At 36.8% G+C, this 20,672-nt stretch overlaps 3 protein-coding genes across 3 annotated transcripts; 1 reads left to right on the forward strand and 2 right to left on the reverse strand.

Annotated features, from left to right (window-relative positions):
- Nucleotides 1-769: 769 nt before the first annotated feature.
- On the reverse strand, nucleotides 770-10,115 carry LOC132126448 (prolyl 3-hydroxylase 1-like). The gene is made up of 15 exons (XM_059537698.1): nucleotides 9,352-10,115; nucleotides 8,481-8,633; nucleotides 8,172-8,361; nucleotides 7,893-8,024; nucleotides 6,766-6,905; nucleotides 6,553-6,642; nucleotides 6,423-6,475; nucleotides 6,217-6,338; nucleotides 5,979-6,136; nucleotides 5,786-5,878; nucleotides 4,580-4,718; nucleotides 4,390-4,483; nucleotides 4,227-4,302; nucleotides 3,811-3,951; nucleotides 770-1,466 (listed from the first exon to the last, which is right to left on the reverse strand). Exons 1-15 carry the CDS (start codon nucleotides 9,808-9,810, stop codon nucleotides 987-989), a joined length of 2,520 nt encoding a protein of 839 aa, XP_059393681.1. The 5' UTR covers nucleotides 9,811-10,115; the 3' UTR covers nucleotides 770-986.
- A 994-nt stretch (nucleotides 10,116-11,109) lies between these two features.
- Nucleotides 11,110-14,156, forward strand: LOC132126221 (uncharacterized protein C1orf50 homolog). The gene is made up of 5 exons (XM_059537349.1): nucleotides 11,110-11,264; nucleotides 12,498-12,613; nucleotides 12,704-12,790; nucleotides 13,529-13,660; nucleotides 13,907-14,156. The coding sequence occupies exons 1-5, from the start codon at nucleotides 11,216-11,218 to the stop codon at nucleotides 14,090-14,092; spliced, it is 570 nt and encodes a 189-aa protein (XP_059393332.1). The 5' UTR covers nucleotides 11,110-11,215; the 3' UTR covers nucleotides 14,093-14,156.
- A 128-nt stretch (nucleotides 14,157-14,284) lies between these two features.
- Nucleotides 14,285-20,613, reverse strand: LOC132126220 (AP-5 complex subunit beta-1-like). Its single transcript, XM_059537348.1, has 3 exons — nucleotides 20,489-20,613; nucleotides 20,220-20,358; nucleotides 14,285-17,291 (listed from the first exon to the last, which is right to left on the reverse strand). The coding sequence occupies exons 2-3, from the start codon at nucleotides 20,355-20,357 to the stop codon at nucleotides 14,628-14,630; spliced, it is 2,802 nt and encodes a 933-aa protein (XP_059393331.1). The 5' UTR covers nucleotide 20,358; nucleotides 20,489-20,613; the 3' UTR covers nucleotides 14,285-14,627.
- Between the last annotated feature and the right edge of the window lie 59 nt (nucleotides 20,614-20,672).

The following is a 20,672-nucleotide window of genomic DNA, read 5'->3' on the forward strand; positions in this document are numbered from 1 at the left end:
TAGTGCATATTGATGAACTAACTTGAGTTTGATAAATCACTTTCATATTCTATTTAGACAACATGATTTATGGATGAGTAAGCCAACAATTTTTGTTTAAAAAAAAAAAATTGTGGTTTCTGCTTCTCTTCTTGTGCTTTGGACATGAACAACAGGTTTGCTTGTGTGCTGACAACAGGAGTGTTTTTAGTTTTTGACTTGCTTTTTTTGGGGCAGGGGAAAAACAAATTACATTTAAGAAGGGACAAGAGCAGAATCTAAGGAACCTTTTGAACACCATGGCATCCCACAACATCTCAGCATTGTGCCTGTGAGTTATAATTTAAAAAAGATGTCTCTTTTATTCAGTAACTATTGTGGGAATGCAAAGTGTTGTAGGGGAATCCGTGGCCTAATGTTTAGAGAGCTGGACTTGCAACCCCAGAGTTGCAGGTTTAAGTCTCAGTGCCGGCAAGAATTGTAGGTGGGGAGAGCCAATGAACAGCGCTCTCTTCCACCCTCAATACCCATGGTAGGCACTGAACCCCCAATTTCTCCCCTGGGTGCTGGAGCAAATAGCTGCCCACTGCTCCAGTTGTGTGTTCATGGAGTGTATGTGTTTGTGTGTGTTTCCTAATCACTGCTGTGTGTGTGCACTTGGATGGGTTAAATGCAGAGCACCAATTCTGAGTATGGGTTACCATACTTGGCAAATGTCACGACAAAGTGGCAAATGTAATCTCTAAAGGCTGCCATAGTCTTTCAGGGAGTATGAAATGTAAATGCTGTATTTTGGTTCCTGAGACAAGAAAATATTTAATTATAATTCAGGTAAAACAGAAAATACAACAGTCAACTTGATTGTCAAGTGTGCACTTCGAAATCATTAGTTTTTTTTTTTTTATATACAAACAAAAACACAAACCCATCAGTACTCCTCCATCAATGATTAAAACAAAACAAAAGAAAAACTCAGAATAAAACACAGAACCTTTTCTGCATGAGGCTCATAACTCATCTTTGTGGTTTTCAGCTGTAGAGTCTTTTGGTTCTGTGCTCTTTGGCTTTGCAGTATTTTTAACAGTTGCTTTGCCTGCTTTCTTCTTTTCATCTGATGTTACAGGTTTTTTCTTAGCTGTTTTTGATTTATTTTTCTCTGCTGTAGTGGTTTTTGTTTTGTCTGACACTTTACTTACTGTTTTGCCTGCTTTAGCTTTTGTTTGGGTTTTTGTTTTCTTTTTAGATGCTTTTGCATTTCGTTTTTCACTTTTTATCACCACTTTGCTGTCAGTTTTGTTTTCATCCGTAGCTTTGCTGGGATGTTCTGTAGATGTGCTTGATTTTATTGTCTCTTCTTCTGTTGTTTTAGCAGAAACTGTTTCTTCATGTTCAGAGGATTTCATGTTACTGTCCATTTCTGTTTTCTGGACATCAGCTTCAACTGATCTGGAAAGCTTTTTCAGAAGTTCTTCGACTTCTAAACGCTCCTGTGGACACAATACAACAAGGTTAGACAAAAGAGGGAACTATTAACAATTACGTCTTAAGACAAAACAGCCCTGTGCTATTTTAGTATTATTTATATGTTCATGTGTTGGATAAAAGCAAAACATACATCAGAATGTTATTCATTGATTTCAGTTCTTCAATTAATATTGTTATCCCTTTCAAATGGATTTCCAAGCTCACTGATCTTGACATCAGCCCCTCTCTCTAACAGGACACTGGACTTTCTCACTAACAGATCACAGTCTGTTAGGCTTGACAGACACAACTCCTCCAAACTCATTTTAAACACTGGTGTTCCACAGGGCTGTGTGCTAAGCCCAATCCTGTATTCCCTCTTCACCTACGACTGCAAACTTGTACATGGCTCTAACTCTATAATCAACTTTGCAGATGACACCACAGTGGTAGGCCTACAGGGAAGAGTTTTAGCACCTGGTAGGGTGGTGTGCCAACAACAATAGCCACGTTTCCACTGTCGGGCCAAAAGCGGGCATGCTAGTGCATGCCAGGGCCAGTGGCGTTTCCACTCTCACTTCCGGTGCTTTATCGTGCCTCATTGGTGCTTCCTCAGTGCCAACGGCCAGGGTTTTTTGGTCCGTCAAAAACCTTGGGCCAAAGCGGACCAGCTGGGGCTAGAGGAGTGGTTATGAACAAAGGCGGAGTTTCTCCGCATCTGGAGAGCTCAAAACTCACTTTCAGTCAGCAGCGAGTGTTTGAAATAACTTGATCCTATGTGGATTATAATCACCATACAAGGCAGAAATATTTATAAGCGATGCAATATGCACGCTAGGCATTAACGTTACCATAGTAAACATGGTAAATGCTACTACTTGAAGAAATCAGATGTCAGCTTCTTAATCTCTGTCACAATTGTGTATTTATTTAGTAACATATTTTATCTGTCATAATATAGAAATGATAATTCTTTCTAAATATGATGTAGGCTATAGGCTATTTTGACTTCAAATAAACAGAAACAGACTCGACTGAATAGGTGATGAGAGGCGTGTAATTGGCTGGTTTTAGTGTAGCACAGCGGAGCTTCTGGCCCGACGGTGGAAACACAGCACTATTTTGGCCTCGGTGCCTCAGGTCCGAGGCTATTAAACCCCCCCACGCCCCCCCCCCCCCCCCCATTGTATATATATATACAAACACATACAGTATATATTTTGAAAATATTTACATGTACATATAAGTGCAGTCAAACGATTAATAGCTATTAAACAAAAATAAATTGTAAACAAAATCTTTTATTTTAGATGTGATTAATCGTTTGGCAGCACTAATTATTATGCTTCCTGTTTTTACACATTTCTTTTGAACTAAATTAACTGACAATACATCAGACTAATTGAAATAAACCTGGTTTATTTGGTAAAATTGTTTCATTAAACAGGGCCCTGGTCTCTGCTTCTGTACCTCAAACTTTGCACTCCATAAACATCTTATTGTGTATACATACATTTCTGTATATATATATAGTCGTTTAATCTTCTGGTTAGATGCTAACTGCATTTCATTGGCTCAGATAGTATTTATTTTATATTTGGAATTATTTTTAGTTTTGAGATTTAGTAATTTGTCATGTGCTATTTTATTAGTATTTAATATTTGTATTATTCATTTATTTTTTATATATTTCAGTTATTTGCAAAGGCCATTATTGTGGTTGAAATCACTGACAGCATGTGCTATTTGTTTAGACATGTAATGCTGCACGCTGAACAGAGCGAACGCCATTCACATAGTTTTCCATTAAATTACATAACATTTGCCCTGAATCATTGTTGATGTACATAATTAATTGTATATTGAGCATTTTCATCAAAATATTTGTCTTTCTGTGGCTCTAATAAAGTATGTATGCTTCATTTATAGAGCTTTAATATAGATCTTTTCATTTGCTCAATTTTTTAAACACTGAACTTCAAACTTATCTATGCCTCATTGTTCATTCTTGAAGTAAACTTGTGTCTGTTTGGTAATTAAATAAACTGTTTTAGGACGCTGCTCGAGTTGAAGGCAACACATCCGAAGTATGTGGGTTTTTTTTTAAACAAAGCACTATTTTAGTTTTTGTTCAGTATCCATTTTAAAACAATCGGTTAATTAATCTATTTACCTTATTAAGTGCTTACAGATCTATGGGGACTAATAAAAGTATTATAGAATGAGCTATTGTAGAAGTATCGTGAAGTATTGCACAAGCTGTCCAGAGTATTAGTCAATCGCCTCTGTCCAATGACCAAGATTGACGAGTTTGTTATCCACCACTGGATACCTTCCTTGTGCCTATTGCGTGGACCTTACACTTGCCTTATCACTGTGATGAGGATCCAGAGTGAACCGAAGCACTACAGCACACCTCTGGCCTTTGGTAACTGCGGTCACTCCATGAAGGTTCTCTGGACCAGCTCTGTATCCCACGACTCTACCACACTGAGGCTTCACCACTGCCTGACGAGACAGTAGAGTGAAATTATATCTGTTTTAGAAAATTCATGCCACAACAACACGATTAATAGAACATGGTGCCACATGGACACAGACCAAGTATAAAATGAAGCTACTTTGAAACTAGTTTTTCAAGCAACAGTATACTCATAATAACAAATAATTTACACTATAAAGATTCCAAGTCATATAAATAGTGTCAATGATTTTACTTAGTTATTCCTCTACACAGTTCACTAGTTTGAGTAAACGTAATATGAAACATTTAGAAATCTTACAGAGACACTTTTGGCATCTGACTCAGTGAAGATAAAATCTCCCCCTTCAAAGTCATCATTGAGGTACAAAATGGCACTACGTACAAAGCAAAACAGAATACATTGGTGAAAACACTATAAACTAAACAACCATGATGCTTCACTGGTTCCTCAAGCAGCAAACCTGTAGCCTTGATCGCTGTATGCCGACAGCTCTTTGATACAACTGTTGAGCTCTGAGATAAGCAGACAGTCTGTGCGCTCTTCTTGTTTCTCTGCTATGAAAGAGACCAACACATACTTGCTTAAGAACTATATAGGTATGTGTTCAAGATGCAAAAATAATACAGATTTTTCTAAAAAAGCCAGTTTACCGATTGCAGATCGGCAGACCAGGTTTGAACTGGACAAATACAGGGGTGATTCCAGAACAAAGTAGGATTCCAGAACATTACGAATCTTCTCACTGAGGTCAGAAAACAATCGTGCACTCATCAAGGAAACCAGACTCTCCTGAACAAGATTTGAGGAAAAATGAAACTGATGAATTATACAATGTACTGTACCTGTATGAAAGTCAAAGAACAAAGAGTATCACTTTTGTATGTGCAATACAAAGTCTTCAACATCTAAATCAGCCTAATACCTCAAAAGCATTACTTTTTTTTTCAAATTCAAAGTTTTTTTTTCAAATTAACTTAAAATAAAACTTCCAATAAGTTGTATCCACAGCAATGGCATAAAAAAACATATTGTTTATCCAAAGAAACTTGCATTGAACAGTTCTTAAAACAACTTTTATTTATTTATTTATTTATTAAAGTGTGAAGAACTTTAAAAAAACTCCAATTACCTTTTATTGACTATTAAGAATCTTTTGTAGAATCATGGAACCACAGATGCCAATAAAGAACCTTTATTTTAAAGTGTATTTTGGCTTTTTTTTTCAAACACATACTGCTGTTCAGAGGTTTGGGGTCAGTACGATTTGTTTTTATAGCAATTAATACTTTTATTCAGCAAAGATGCATACAATTAATTTAAAGAGACAGAGAAGATGTTACAACAGATTTCAATTTCAAATAAATGCTGATCTTTTGAACTTTCTATTCGGCAAAAAATCCTGAGAAATAAAGTATTACAGTTTCCACAAAAATATTTAGTAGCACAACTGTTTTCAAAATTGATAATAATATGAAATGTTTCTTGAGCAGCAAGTTAGCATATTAGAATGATTCCTGAAGGATCATGTGACACTGAAGACTGGAGTAATGACACAGAAAATTCAGCTTTGATCACAGGAATAAATATCATTTTAAAATGTATTCAAAGAGAAAACAGCTTTTTAAACTACACATATTTGACAATAGTACAGTTTTTAATGTATTTTTGCTCAAATAAATGGAGGCTTGGTGAGCATAAAAGGAATATGAATAGTAGTGTAGCTACCAAGCCCAACAAAAACAAACTAAATGACTGACAAAGTGTTGCATGTTGCTTTAACATGGTGCAAATATTAGTTTCATGAATTCATTGAATTCAAGGGGATTTTAAAAACCCTTTAGTAAAGTACGTCTCACCTGCAGGGCTTTGAGAATCGAGATATCCTGAAACATCTCACTCACTGAATGAGGGGAGAGAGTTGCTTTAAAACCACTTTGAATAGCTTCTGTCTGTGAGATTCAAGTAATAAAAAAGAGAAATATTTAGATGAATGAGGAAAACACCGTTTTGCTCATTCTTTTGGGAAACAGAATGCAATGAGAAACATACACTGGAGAGGCGCTGAAGTTCCTGGCACTCATCGGATGTGGTTACGCCATCCAGGACGACCCTCTGTGAGCCGTTCAGGGCTGAGGATGTCAAGGTTATCGTGATGTCATCAAACGGACGTTTGTTAGCAGTTTCTGGAGTAGAGGCTGGATTGATATCTGAAAAACACCAATTGGATGACGCAGTCGTGTGACTTGTCTATCCCTACACATATGTTGAATTCTAATTTAAATCTTACCGTCTTTCACAAACATGGCCAGGTCTGATGATTCTTTACTCTTTTCTTCCACAAGCGTCTCGATCTCTTTCATCAGGTTACTGATCTCCTCTGTAATCCTCGCGGCTGTTTCTTTGTCTGTTCTGCATGCACAAGAGGAAAACAATGTCAGGTCAGTTGAACTTCCATGTTAAAATAATAAGATGCAACAACAAAGGTATACTTACTTTTGTTTGTCTCTTAGTTTCTTGGGCATGATGTTCTCAGGGGTCCATGTGTCCTACAACAGAATGAGATTTGGTTATAAATTGTAATTGATCTCAAATATGAGAAGCACAGCACTGGATGCACACTTACTGGATCAACAAAGGTTTTACCAAACATCTCATAGCCAAAGTAAAGAAGCTCTTTTTCCAGTAAAGATCTCTTAATATGCTGCTTAACAACCTGCAACAAGACAAAAAAAAAGACGTTTTGTTCAAAATGAATTTTAAGTTGTAACTGATGTTACAAATCTATGTGATGAGATCAAAAGCATGGTTGTGCATCAGTGGCATGTGCAGACGGCACCTCTCTGGCTGTAATGTTGATGGCCTTATCTTCTCCCAGAACAGCGGAGTAGTATGCTAGGTTCTGAGCCATGACGGCATCCTCAGGGTGGAAGAGCAGGTATGTTTTAGCACACTCAATGGCCTGCTCGTATTTCTCACCTGGGAGAGAAATAGATTAAAGTTTTAAAAATGAAAATAATGCATTTAAAACATTCTGCAATGCACAAAAACCTAACTTTATTAGCAACACTACAATGTATCAAACTGCTATGCAAACTATCAAAGAGGGTATATATACTCGCATACATTGCATTAATGATTAATGCTAAATCTGGCAGTGTTATTTAAGATTATTTATATACTACTAGTGTATTTTTTATATTTGGAAATAACTTTTTATACTTTTTAAAAGTTATATTAATTCTTTACTTTTAGTACTTCTGCTTAGTTAAGTTAGTTGCAAAGTGAAGATTTCTAATTTATTTTTATTTTTCAAATACAATGTTTAAGCTTTGTTTAATCTAAAATGCTCTTTGATTACAGAATTGTTTTAGTTACTGAAACCAGCTATTATATTATACTTCATGAAAATTACAACCATTAAAATAGTTGTTATTATTTATAATTAAATAAATGTTAAGTTATAAATGTTAACTGAAATAACTTTTTTTTTAAGTAAACATTTTATTTCAGCTAGTTTCCAAGGCAACATGTATCATATTCATTTTCTTTAAATTGATGTAGCTACTAAAACACTATAAATAAAGCTAAAACTGTAATAAAAAGAAATAAAAACTGGTCACACTTTATTTTAAGGTCCAGTTCTTGGTATCAACAAACCATTAACTATGACTTTTGCCTCAAATACATTTCTAATCTGCTGCTTATTAATAGTTAGTAAAGTAGTTGGTAAATTATGTTATTGGGTAGGATTAGGGATGTAGGGTATGCTCATGCAGAATATATGCTTTATAAGTACTAATAAACAGCCGAGAAACCGATAAACAGTGACAATTGTTCCCTATACTAAAGTGTTACAGAAAAACTATACAGACATAAAACAATATTGGTTTTGGTTTTAGTTAACAATAACAACTCTGAAATCTAGTACTGAATATGATTCTGCTGATAAAGAGAATATCATACTGTTATAATATGAAAACTGAAGGTAGTTAAAATGCGATGGGAGGAAATCTTCAAAAGGCTTCTCTCTTCCAACGGTGGATGCCAGATCCACAGCGCAGTGCTGCTTGCAGTTCAGAGCATGAAGGTAATGATCTGTGATCAAAGCAAATATAGACATGACTACCTCCGAAAATCCATATTTCTGAAATATTTAGTGTAACAAGAAAAAGTGAATTTAAGAGGATTTAAGAGAATCTGCTGTTGTTAAGTCAAAATCAAAAGCATCCCAATACCACATGCCTGTCATAGACTGGAAGAGATCAGCGCTGTACTCCATGTAGTTGTAACCGTCATAATTGAACGATCCCTCGCAGAGAACTCTGAATTCCTCATAAGCGGTGAAATATTCTTCGACAGCGGCCTCAAAGTGCTCGATGGCTGGGGCAAAATCTTCTGAACTGTAATGAATCTTGCCCTCTAAAAATTCAGCCTGAAAATCAGCAATTATATTTCAGCATTCAATAAACATTCTATCTATCTATCTATCTATCTATCTATCTATCTATCTATCTATCTAGGGATATTCAGATGAATAAACATTGCTCGTACCATGTGCGGTCTCTCCTCCAGGTCCTTGAAATCCGTCTCTTGCACCCCAGCCATCATCCTGTAGTACTCTAAATTCTGTTTCATCTCTACGTGGTCGGGGTTTGCATTGAAAAATGTATTCGCTGCTGCCACTGCCTTGTCAAGCTTGTTTATCTGTAAGAACAAAGCGAACCAAAAATATTCCGATATTGGTTAGAAAACACTCATGCTTTCCAAGTTTTGCTTCAGAGACAAAACTGTTCCTACAACATAGCTAAACTTTACTGTATTTTTGATCTAATAAATGCCTTGGGAAGCATTTTTTTAAATATATATTTTTTATTTATATATCACATAATATATAATGGTGCTGTCATTGAAGTAGTGCTGTTGAAATACATGATGACTGCTGTTCAAAAGCTCATTCAAATTATGCTGATAATATAATACAGTATGAAAAAAAGAAAGCTTTTTCATTAAGCCTGGTGGTCTGTGGCTGATACACCCGACTGTATATCTCATTTAAACCACCATTTTAAAAGGCTGTGATATTTTAAGAGCCACTCATAGCAGTTCTGGAAGCATCTTAAACTCTGCAAGGCTCCACCTAAAGACGTGGCACAGTGATGTGAGTTTGGGGGGGGGGGGAAACGTGGAAGAACTTCTCAGACTGAGAACCACTCAGTGACATCTACATAAATGCTGTGTCAAAATGCACTTCTGCTCTGATGCACATTTATGCACTGACAGAATGCACTTGATAACAAGCTATTATTTGTTTACAAAAAGCTTACATTTCTTCTAGAGATATGCACTGATTGGTCCCCATTTCTATGCGTTTAATGCGTTTTTATAACATGTTTCTCATGCATTTTGCAAGCCTCTTTTTTACCTTAAAGTAAGCCACTTGCAGGTAATTGTAAGGCGACCTTTTCTTGAACTCCAGCTCTATAGCCTCACTGACTTTATGAAGTGTCGGTGGTCCCAGTTTCTCGCTTTCACATGCATTCACACAATCGGCCCGTTGGAGAATCCTCTGGAAAAACGCTAAATCCTCCACGGGCCCGGTTCCTGGGATCGGGACACCCACACCTGGGAAAGGATCCCCGAAAGCGGTGTGATTCGCGCAGGATACGCGGCAGTGCGTCTGGATTTTACGCAGCGCTGCTTTATTCCGCAAAGCTCTTTCCATGTTCAGGATCACAGCCAGCCAGTCCTGCTTATAATACGCCTCCACCGCATTATCAAAAAGCAGATCGTATGGCTCGAATATCCCATGGCTTTGAGTGTCACACACGGTGAAATTGACAGTGAAGAGGACTGAGATCAGGGACAGGAAGATCCACATCATGAAAACTGTAGGCCTGTGAGGTAGAACTCGGTTTTGGAGAATCTCTGGAAGTCTTTGGAGAGGGTGGAGCTCTAGGACTGTGTTAAAGCCTGCCCTGTGTAAGAACTGAGCAATTTAGGGCAACTGTGTGAATCTGGGTCTAGTCACAAATAACAAATAGCAAAGACTGGAGTGACACATTCTAAACTGAAACTATAAACATACAATCTGGGAGACCTGAGAAGGCATACTCGCACTTAAAAAACGGAATTTCATTTATTTTGAGTTAAGTAATCGAATGTGAGCGATGTCTATTTGTATTTTTACATTTCAGCTAACACTTTTTTTATTGTCTAACTTTTAAGTCACTAAGAAGCATAGTTTAACACAGCACTTTGTGTACCTTCACTCTCACAGTTATAGTCTACATACAATGCAGTGTTCTTTATAGCATAATTTAATGTAATAGTCTTTATTTTTCGAGTTATTTTAAAATTCAGTTTTACAATAAACATATAAATAAGTGTTCCTGTGGCTCAAGTGGTAGAGCATTGCGTTAGCAGCGCAAGGTTGTGGGTTCGATACCCAGGGAGCACATGTTAGGTAAAAAAAATGTTAGCCTAAATGCATTGTGAGTCGCTTTGGATAAAAGCATCTGCTAAATGCATAAATGTAAATAAAATCTAATTGTAGTCACAGACCACCTGGGATTCTTTAAACCCTCTTTAACAAAAAGTTTAAAACTTCTTTAACAAAGTTACTTTTTTAGTTTTACTAAAATTAAATTAAAATTCACAGCCTTTTCTCGGTTAGAAAAAATATATAGCCTACATACCAAACATGACACTTTTCCGCGCAGTGTTATGGGGAAAAAACTTACAACTCAGGGTAAAAGTGTTTAAATAATACAAAATAAGGCTGTAAAAACTGAGAAACATCTTGCATAATTCAGGTAATATGAAGGAAACGTCCAAAAGAGCAAAACAAGTGATAAACTTGTACAGACTTGCAAGTTTTCGTTTTATAATTTTAACCTTAGGTCTTTCATAACTGAAGAAAACTCACGTTACAACATTATCAGCAGTTTACATAACAGTACATAATGATTTACGCGAAGGCTACCGCTTAACATGCACGGTTGCTTTGCATTTTAATAATCGATGTATTAAATATAAATTTGCCTTGTAATATTCAAAAGTATTATCCTAGAAACACATGCTAAAGTTTGAACCCACATTAAATATGTGTAGAAATTATTAGATTAAAAAATTATAGGTACTTCTACAAGGGCAACTATCACGGCTACTACTCGATGCAGGGAAGTCGGTAGGCCCCCAGAAACGCCTCCTTCGTTTTGTGCTAGCCAGACGTTGGTGAGAAGAGTCTCATATTAACGTGCTGAACGGGACAGATATCTACTTACAGAATGGATAAAACTGTCAGTCTACCACAACAACCGAACAAAACCTCCACGGGTAAGACAATGCTTTCAATGGTAAACTCACTAATTTTTTTTTTTTTTTTTAGATTAAGTTTATTTCATGCGGTTGCCCGTTTTATAACCAGTTTGAATCGGTCGAGTTAATCATTCCTTCGCACCATAGTTCTGTTTAAACGGTAACGTTAGTGTTTTGGATGTTTTAGCTATAAAGTATTATCAGTGACAAACAAAATATATCCTTTTTATAAGTTGACAGAACTTTCATAATGTTATGAAAATGTCCCTTTACTGAATTATTGCTACGTATGTGTTTTTTCTTCTTTTTTTTCTTTCATTTAGCATCATGAATATTACCTTTACTTTGGAGCTTATCCAGCCTTTTACATAACATAGTTGTAATTTATATACATATATATTTCTTTTGACAGTTGCAATATACTGTTAGCTATTATATATATATAATAGCTATGTTCTTTTTTCAAACGATTCATCGCATCCAAAAATAAGTTTGTTTATATAATTTGTCTGTACTGTGTATATCTATAAATACACAAACATGCATGCATATATTTAAGAATTTTTTTTTATATTAAATATGTATATATAATATAATTGATATGCATGTAAATGCACGTTAATAAATGTAATTATTTTCAAAATATGTTCTGTATGTGTGTGTCTTTATATATACATTATAAATATTCACAGTACACACTATGTAAACAAAAACTTTTATTTTGGATGCAATTAATCATTTGACAGCACTATATATATGTAAATAAGTAAATGATGAGGTCGTTGAAGGTCTCAATGAAGATGTTTATTGCAGCATTAGTTATACAGTACATGTAGTACCTTGGGATCAGTCAGAATGAACCCCAAACATGCTAAACTCAAACCTTTCATTCAGTTATGATTTACTAACCTTTACAAACTTTACCTTTATGATTTACACCCTTAAATGAAGTTGCTCCTGTCGTAACAGCTGTGGTCTGTGTGTTAATGAAGTTCAGACACATCATTTTCTGAGATAGTTCTGTGTCCCACAACCATTCCCATTCTTCAGTGGATGACTATCTGCTCAGGATGGAATCATCCCAAATGGTGCAGAAGCAACACAACCATTTCCTTTCTTCTTCTCTATAATAATAAAGCCATTTTGGAAAGTGATCATGATTTAACATGGATTAACATGTTATATTAACATGTCATTAACATTAACATGGATTCAACAGGATTTTACATGTCAGCACTGTTAATATTATAGTAACCTTGGTGGAGACCAGCAGTAACCCGAGTGGAATGGCACTGGTGAGTCCCTACCAGACTAACCGGGTTGGGGATCCTATGGATCTAGTTGCTCTGGCACAGCAAGTACAGAAGGTTAGTGATACTTTAGCTCTTCATCACTTTTGTTATATCGACATCATAAAAAAAAAAAAAAAAGTCATTGATTTATTTTTTTTATTTTAGGGAGATGAATTCATCAGAGCCAATGCTTGCAACAAACTTACAGTGATTGCTGACCAGATAAGGTACCTTCAGGAACAAGCAAGAAAGGTACAACTGAACTGTCAATCAATTTTCTTTGTTGTTATACAGCCATAAATAGTACCATGAATGTTCCTGGACATAAGGTAAAATTATTTACCATTAAATACATTTTTTTTTCTCTATGAAAATGTACTCTCTCTCTCAGGTCATACAAGATGTAGATAAGTTTGTTTCTTCATCAGAACAGATTAGGAGAAATTGCTTTTCATCACTTGCTTACCAATGGACCCTTTGCAGTGAATGGGTGCCGTCAGAATGAGACCCCATACAAAAAAAAAAAAAATCTACAAGTAATCCACACTCCAGAACTCCAGTCTTGAAGCTAAAAAGATCTGAATGATCAATTTCTTACAAACTTGCAGCTTTTCAGTAACTAGACATTTATTGATTGACTGGAGTCCTCTGGATTATTGTGACATTTTTATCAGCTCTTTGGATGTAATGCTACATACCTTAAAACCTGTTCCCATAGAGCAGGGGTAGGCAAGTTCGGTCCTAGAGAGCTGCAGTCCTGCAGAGTTCAGCTCTAACCCTGAAAAAAAACTTTACCTTCCTGTAGCCTTAGTAATCCTGAAGACGTTGATGAGTTTGTTCAGGTGTGTTTGATTAGGGTTGAAGCTAAACTCTGCAGGACTGCGGCTCTCTAGGACCGAACTTGCCTACCCCTGCCATAGAGTGACAAAAATCTACATCTTCAATGTCCCGAGTAAATCATAAGCAACATTTTTTTTTACTATTTTACAGGTTTTAGAGGATGCCAAGAAAGATGCTGAGCTTCACCATGCTGCCTGCAATGTTTTGAAGAAACCAGGAAACATGTATTATCTTTACCTGCGTGAATCCGGACAGCGCTACTTCTCGATTGTGTCTCCTCAGGTCAGTTGATTGCCTCATTATGAGTGCCTGGGTTTTTATCAGCTGACATGAGTGGGAAGTGAGGTCAATATGAATTGGTGCCAACCAGTAGTGATAAAGTAGTACTTTATTATTACTTTATTTATTATGTGCAATTGCAATATAAACTCTTTTAGTAAAAGTCACCAGAAAACAAATAATTGTGCGAATATAAAGCACAGTTTATGATATGATAATTTAATATGATATGGTTTCAATCTCTTACAGGAATGGGGTCCTAGTTGTCCTCACAAGTTCCTTGGCGGATACAAACTCCAACATGATATGTCTTGGACACCACAAGAGGAAGTTGAAAAGCGGGATGCTGAAATTGGCATCATTGACAAACTGTTGAACAGACAAATTGCTCTACCGGCCTGTACAGAGCCTAACTTTGAAGGGCTTTCACAGTGAAAGGTCACAGCTCTCTCTCGGACTGTCTTATCTGCTCATGGAGGCCACACTGTCTTAAAAGCTACTAATAGTTTTTTTAAATCTAAAGAGGAAACTGAATAAATTCAATTTTAAATGTTTTGCACACTGGAAAGTGGGAACTTTACTTTGTCATTTGTACTGGACCTGTAAATGTATAATTCAATCATGCATTTAATATGTCCTTATGGTCAGATCTTCTGTTACATTTACAATTATTTAAAATGTTACGGTCTAATTTATCTTAATTTCAGGGCTACTGATATTTTTGGCCATTTTGTTTACATTAAATCAGTTATTCAGTGCCTTGCTTGATTTTTCTTTTAATAAAGCACTACTTATGTTACATGAAACAGCATAGCATATGCTCATCATATATATAGACACTTTATTAAACATGTTAGTCTAGAGATTTTATTATACAAAAATGAATGGTGTTATATCAAAAAATGAATTTATTTTAAAAAGTATTTGGTTAAAATTTACCTATGTAAATGAACACCTGCAAAGCACCCATTTAGCCATCTGTTATTGTTGAGCTACAATTATCAGTAATGTTTTGGAGGTAAGAGTTCACAAAAGGTAACAGCTCCCAGTTGTCCGTTGCCATGCTGACCCGAGCGGCGTCCTCAGCCTGTGTAATTTTCAAAAGCATATGGCACTTGGGTGGAAGAAAGAACAAGACTTTCCATGATCCTTCACTTTGCTGATCTTTAATAAGGAAACCTTGAAAATGTGTCCTGATCAGATCAGCAAGACTTTCATCTTCAGGTTTATAACAGAACAGACTAATGGCAGATTTGTCAGGTTTCCCAGAGGCCGTGGCCTCCCAGATGTGTTCGAACACTTGTTCTCTACATTCACAGGATGAGTTTGGTGGTAAAGGCAGAGGAAGGAATATCTCAGAGAATGAGACACTCACATCAGGCAGTCGGCTGTGCCAAGAGCGTCCGTCTTGCGTTGTAAACATGGCACTGACACATAAACTAGTAGGGTATGGTTGAGAGGGCTTGAGCTTGACTTTGACCTCAGGTGACTTTCTATCTCTGAACAAACATGGTACGTGTATGTCACTTATCTTTGCATAGTTTGAGTCTTTCAGTTCAAAATGCAGACAGATTGTAAAGACTTTATCAAATAAAGGATCGGTTTCTTTCACATGAGTCAGATTGTACCTCAAGGTGACCTCAGAGCCAAATCCAGATGTCTGAAACTGTCCTTGATAAACCTCAAACCAATTCCTTACCTCTCCTGTTGCCTCCACTGACTCTGAGGAGCTGTCAGAAGAGCTTTGTGTGGCTTTTTCTTGAACTTTGATGAGTTGTAAAACATGCCGGTTAGTTTTGTGCACAGTCAGTTTACTGGCAATCCCCTCGCTCTCGGCCATAATTGCAGAATGCGACCGCTCTTTGGCACGTCCTCCATCAAGACTTTTGGCAAGAACCCCCATAAGCTTTTCCCACGAAAGGTTGGTAAGCAGTGTGTAGTAGAAGCGAGCGTGATCCCTAATGTCTGTATCGTCATATTGTATTGATATGTATTGCAAAAGATCAGCCAACTCGATAAACACTTGATCAATGGAGGGGTGCTCCAAAAGATTGCGACAAACAGCGAGAACTGCGTTTCCAAGTTGCCAGTTGCCTCTTTCACACAAGTTGGAGTTGATGAGGACATTAAGAAGAAGGTAAATGGTGTTTCTCTGGGTAATCTGACCCTCTTTAGCCACTCTTTTCAAGACTTTCAAGTGCCAACTCAAATTATGAATCGTCAACTGCAATGGAGGCATTTCTAGAATGCATTTCTGGAGCCCTCTTAGCAACTTGACCGACCAGACTGGGTCTTCCAGATGCTCCTGGATGCGATCTGCAAGGCCAATCAAATTCGGTGCGAGTCGCGAATATCTGGAATACATGTTGCATAATTTGTCAATCAGCTTCTTAGAGAGTTTCTCCATGCCACTGAAGTAAATGAGAAAAATAAACAGCGCTCTGAAAGAGGTCACCACTACTTCTCTGCTACCATCATTGTCTACGATTTTCAAAAGGGCCATTATGTGATCAAGCAGGAAGCCAATTCCTTTGTCCGCTTCGCCCTCATTGGCGTCAAGGTGCACCAAACAAAGAAGGTTAAGCCTGCAGAACATAGTTGCACTATCATTGAAAACCGTTGGATGAAGAGACGCTGCCAGACGTGGTGTAACCAGAACAGGTAAACTCTCTTCTCCACTGCTGGATATGGGCCGGTTCTCAGGGAAGTGCAAGATGCATTCCATGTAGAAGAGCTTTTCTGGAATTCTTAGGAGCGGATGCTGGGCCGTGCCCATGAGACGCTTGAGTAGGAAGTTCTCGTCCTCTGTGGTGAAAAGGCTATCTGTGAACATTTCCTTCATAAAGAGCGTAGCATGCATGAGCGAAACATCTGCTGTTCCAAAGAGTCGCAGAAGCTGCGATTTGAATAGCGTCGGAGAGATTCCCGGGACCATGGCGACAACTTCAACAAGCTCCCTAAGTAGGGAAGACTGGGAAATAGGCGTTAGCAGGTAAGACTCCTCCAAGAGCGAAGACATTATAGATTTGAGTTCTTTACATTCCAGTCCTTGTGTCAAACGTGGGACTTGCACCAGCATGTTTATTGGCAACGAAGTCAATTCTAACGGATTGCTTTTCCATGCAAACCCTTCATTTCCTCCTAAGATACTCTTAAACTCTAGGTCAGTAACATCTTTTTGGTTCGTCAAGATCCTTATGGCGTTCTTCAGCCCGAGTGTATAAAGCAAACAGTAGGACTGATGCAGAACTGTGGTTTCTTGATGTTTTAGAAGATACAGGGCCTCTAACTTTTGAGAAATAAGGCCAGGGCTACAGGTTTCCATTTCTCGTAGACAATCACAAGCGGTGGCCCTTATTGGCTGCTGGGATAGACCACATCTGTAGTCATTGGTGTCCTGGATCGTCTGAAATAGCAGGTCAAGCCAGTCTTCAGCCGTCTTTGTGTGGGTAGCCAGGCAGGATGTGCATATTATCACACTGGTGATGGCCAGCATGACATTGCACTTGAGCACGATGGATTTCTGTGGTGTGTGAGAGAAGACTGACAGGAGTTCAAAGGCTGTTTCCTCTCCCACAGAGGCAGAAGGGCAGAGAATGGTTGGATGCTCCAGAAGTACAGACACAAGGAGTATCTAATAAGCAAAATAAATCACAATATTACACAAAAACAAGTTAACTACAGGGAAAACGCACAGCATTTCAACAAAGCTTTACGGTAATTAAAGGGTCTAGTTACTGCAAAAGCTGCAAATATTGTGGAGCAGAGTTTATAAAATTAACCAAAATTAACACCACTAAAAATGTTCATCAGAGGAAATAAATATTAGGCTATATTTCTAATTTTCATTTCACTTTAAGTACTAAAATAACACAAACTTAAAAGTTAATAAAAAACTATATACATTTTGAAAATAAAATAAAATAAATGTGTATATATATATATATATATATATATATATATATATATATATATATATATATATATATATATATATATATATATATATATATTTACATTTATTCATTTAGCAGACGCTTTTATCTAAAGCGAATTACAAATGAGGACAGTGAAACCAATCAAAAGCAACAAAAAGAGAAATGATATATAAGTGCTATATCAAGTCTCAGTTAGGTTAACACAGTACACCTAGCATGGGCTTTTAAATAATGTAATAAATGAAAAGAAAACAGATAGAATAAAAAAAAAGAGCAAGCTAGTGTTAGAGGTCTTTATACACACACACACACACATAATTGCATAATAAATGGAAAGAAAATAGGACACAAAAAGATTAGAAAGGTAGTTAGATTAATTTTTTAAGAATAGAATTAGAATAGTGAGTGCTAAAGTTAGAGGGTCAAATAAAGATGGAAGAGATGGGTTTTAAGATGATTCTTGGAGATGGCTAAGGACTCAGCTGCTCGGATTGAGTTGGGCAGGTCATTCCACCAGGAGGGAACATTTAATTTAAAAGTCCGTAAAAGAGACTTTGTGCTTCTTTGGGATGGCAAAAGCAAGCGACGTTCACTTGCAGAATGCAAGCTTCTAGAGGGCACATAAGTCTGAAGTAACAAATTTAGGTAAATGGGTGCAGAGCCAGTGGTAGATTTGTAGGAAAAAATAAATGCCTTGAATTTTATGTGAGCAGCTATTGGTATCCAGTGCAAATTGATAAACATACATGTATATATACATGTATATATATATATATATATATATATATATATATATATATATATATATATATATATATATATATATATATATATATATATACAGTATATATGAAATACACAAAATGTTTAAGACTTTAAAAATAAAAACAAAAAACTATGAAAATGAAAAAAAAAATCAAATTAATAATAATAAAAAAACTATAATAGTATCTCAATTAAACTCAACTGACCCTGTTGTGGAAAAAAATATATATATATATATATACAAGAATGTGTTATAATAAAAGCATATTTGTTTATTTGAAATATACTATTGTAAAGCATAGTGTGTACATCTCTGGCTGATAAACAGATATTCAGTTTAAATAGAATATTCAACATTATATATATGTACAGTACAGACCAAAAGTTTGGACACACCTTCTCATTCAAAGAGTTTTCTTTATTTTCATGACTATAAAAATTGTAGATTCACACTGAAGGCATCAAAACTATGAATTAACACATGTGGAATTATATACATAACAAAAAAAGTGTGAAACAACTGAAAATATGTCATATTCTAGGTTCTTCAAAGTAGCCACCTTTTGCTTTGATACTGCTTTGCACACTCTTGGCATTCTCTTGATGAGCTTCAAGAGGTAGTCACCTGAAATGGTCTTCCAACAGTCCTGAAGGAGTTCTCCGAGAGATGCTTAGCACTTGTTGGCTCTTTTGCCTTCTGTCTGCGGTCCAGCTCACCCCTAAACCATCTCGATTGGGTTCAGGTCCGGTGACTGTGGAGGCCAGGTAATCTGGCGCAGCACCCCATCACTCTCCTTCTTGGTCAAATAGCCCTTACACAGCCTGGAGGCGTGTTTGGGGTCATTGTCCTGTTGAAAAATAAATGATGGTCCAACTAAACGCAAACCGGATGAAATAGCATGCCGCTGATGCTGTGGTAGCCATGCTGGTTCAGTATGCCTTCAATTTTGAATAAATCCCCAACAGTGTCACCAGCAAAGCACCCCCACACCATCACACCTCCTCCATGCTTCACGGTGGAAACCAGGCATGTAGATTCCATCCGTTCACCTTTTCTGCGTCGCCCAAAGACACGGTGGTTGGAACCAAAGATCTCAAATTTGGACTCATCAGACCAAAGCACAGATTTCCACTGGTCTAATGTCCATTCCTTGTGTTCTTTAGCCCAAATAAGTCTCTTCTGCTTGTTGCCTTTCTTTAGCAGTTGTTTCCTAGCAGATATTCTACCATGAAGGCCTGATTCACACGGTCTCCTCTTAACAGTTGTTCTAGAGAGGTGTCTGCTGCTAGAACTCCGTGTGCCATTGACCTGGTCTCTAATCTGAGCTGCTGTTAACCTGTGATTTCTGAGGCTGGTGACTCAGATGAACTTATCCTCCGCAGCAGAGGTGACTCTTGGTCTTCCTTTCCTGGGGCGGTCCGCATGTGAGCCACTTTCTTTGTAGCGCTTGATGGTTTTTGTGTCTGCACTTGGGGACACTTTCAAAGTTTTCTCAATTTTTCGGACTGACTGACCTTCTTTTCTTAAAGTAATGATGGCCACTCGTTTTCCTGTACTTAGCTGCTTTTTTTGCCATAATACAAATTCTAACAGTCTATTCAGTAGGACTATCAGCTGTGTATCCACCTGACTTCTTCACAACACAACTGATGGTCCCAACCCCATTTATAAGGCAAGAATTGTTTTTTTTTTTTACATCACTTTAAAATAGAGAATATTTTCATCATATTAATATATACAATATTATTACATATTTTATATGGAGAGTATGTTAATAGAATTTCAGCGTCTGTATTCATGCACATACAGTATTTTATAAATTACAGTGCCATAAATATGAAGTCTGTGCGTTAGTTACCTTGAATTGATCATTGGTCTTATCATTCCGCAGTTCGTGCAGGAGTTCATGCAGGAAACTCTCAGTGGTGGTGGTAGCCAAAAACTGAGATGGACTCAGTAGAAAGGCAGATACTCTCTGATCCCAGAGATCCGTCATTCTGTAAATAAAATGTGATTTACGATTAGGAAAATAGTAGAATGTGCGTGCATGACGGTAACGTTACATTTATTTAATAATGCTCCTGAACATTAACATAAAAGGTGCATTGTTTAAACTTACAGACTTACCTATCTGATCACACTTATAAACATAAATAAAGCAACTAACTATGTAACATCCAAATATTGACGTCTCTGGAAATCATGTGTTCCGAAGCTGTCATGTGATAAACCGCATAGTGACATCAGTACACTTTAAAATTAAAGTCTGAGTCGCCGATATTTAAATATCCCATACTAATTTGTTTTGTTT

The sequence above is a fragment of the Carassius carassius genome, chromosome 44, assembly GCF_963082965.1.
Source record: "Carassius carassius chromosome 44, fCarCar2.1, whole genome shotgun sequence".
Classification (NCBI taxonomy): Eukaryota; Metazoa; Chordata; class Actinopteri; order Cypriniformes; family Cyprinidae; genus Carassius; species Carassius carassius.

What these genes read in the sequence shown, in the direction of transcription:
- LOC132126448 (XM_059537698.1), bottom strand. Translation starts at nt 9,810, where the DNA reads ATGATGTGGATCTTCCTGTCCCTGATCTCAGTCCTCTTCACTGTCAAT. An exon ending in GGCCATGTTTGTGAAAGACG is followed by an intron (nt 6,137 to 6,216) that starts GTAAGATTTAAA and finishes GGTGTTTTTCAG; the next exon opens with ATATCAATCCAGCCTCTACT. An exon ending in CGATTCTCAAAGCCCTGCAG is followed by an intron (nt 4,719 to 5,785) that starts GTGAGACGTACT and finishes AATCTTGTTCAG; the next exon opens with GAGAGTCTGGTTTCCTTGAT.
- LOC132126221 (XM_059537349.1), top strand. Translation starts at nt 11,216, where the DNA reads ATGGATAAAACTGTCAGTCTACCACAACAACCGAACAAAACCTCCACG. An exon ending in TTCAGGAACAAGCAAGAAAG is followed by an intron (nt 12,791 to 13,528) that starts GTACAACTGAAC and finishes ACTATTTTACAG; the next exon opens with GTTTTAGAGGATGCCAAGAA. An exon ending in TCTCGATTGTGTCTCCTCAG is followed by an intron (nt 13,661 to 13,906) that starts GTCAGTTGATTG and finishes AATCTCTTACAG; the next exon opens with GAATGGGGTCCTAGTTGTCC.
- LOC132126220 (XM_059537348.1), bottom strand. Translation starts at nt 20,357, where the DNA reads ATGACGGATCTCTGGGATCAGAGAGTATCTGCCTTTCTACTGAGTCCA. An exon ending in AGACCAATGATCAATTCAAG is followed by an intron (nt 17,292 to 20,219) that starts GTAACTAACGCA and finishes TTTGCTTATTAG; the next exon opens with ATACTCCTTGTGTCTGTACT.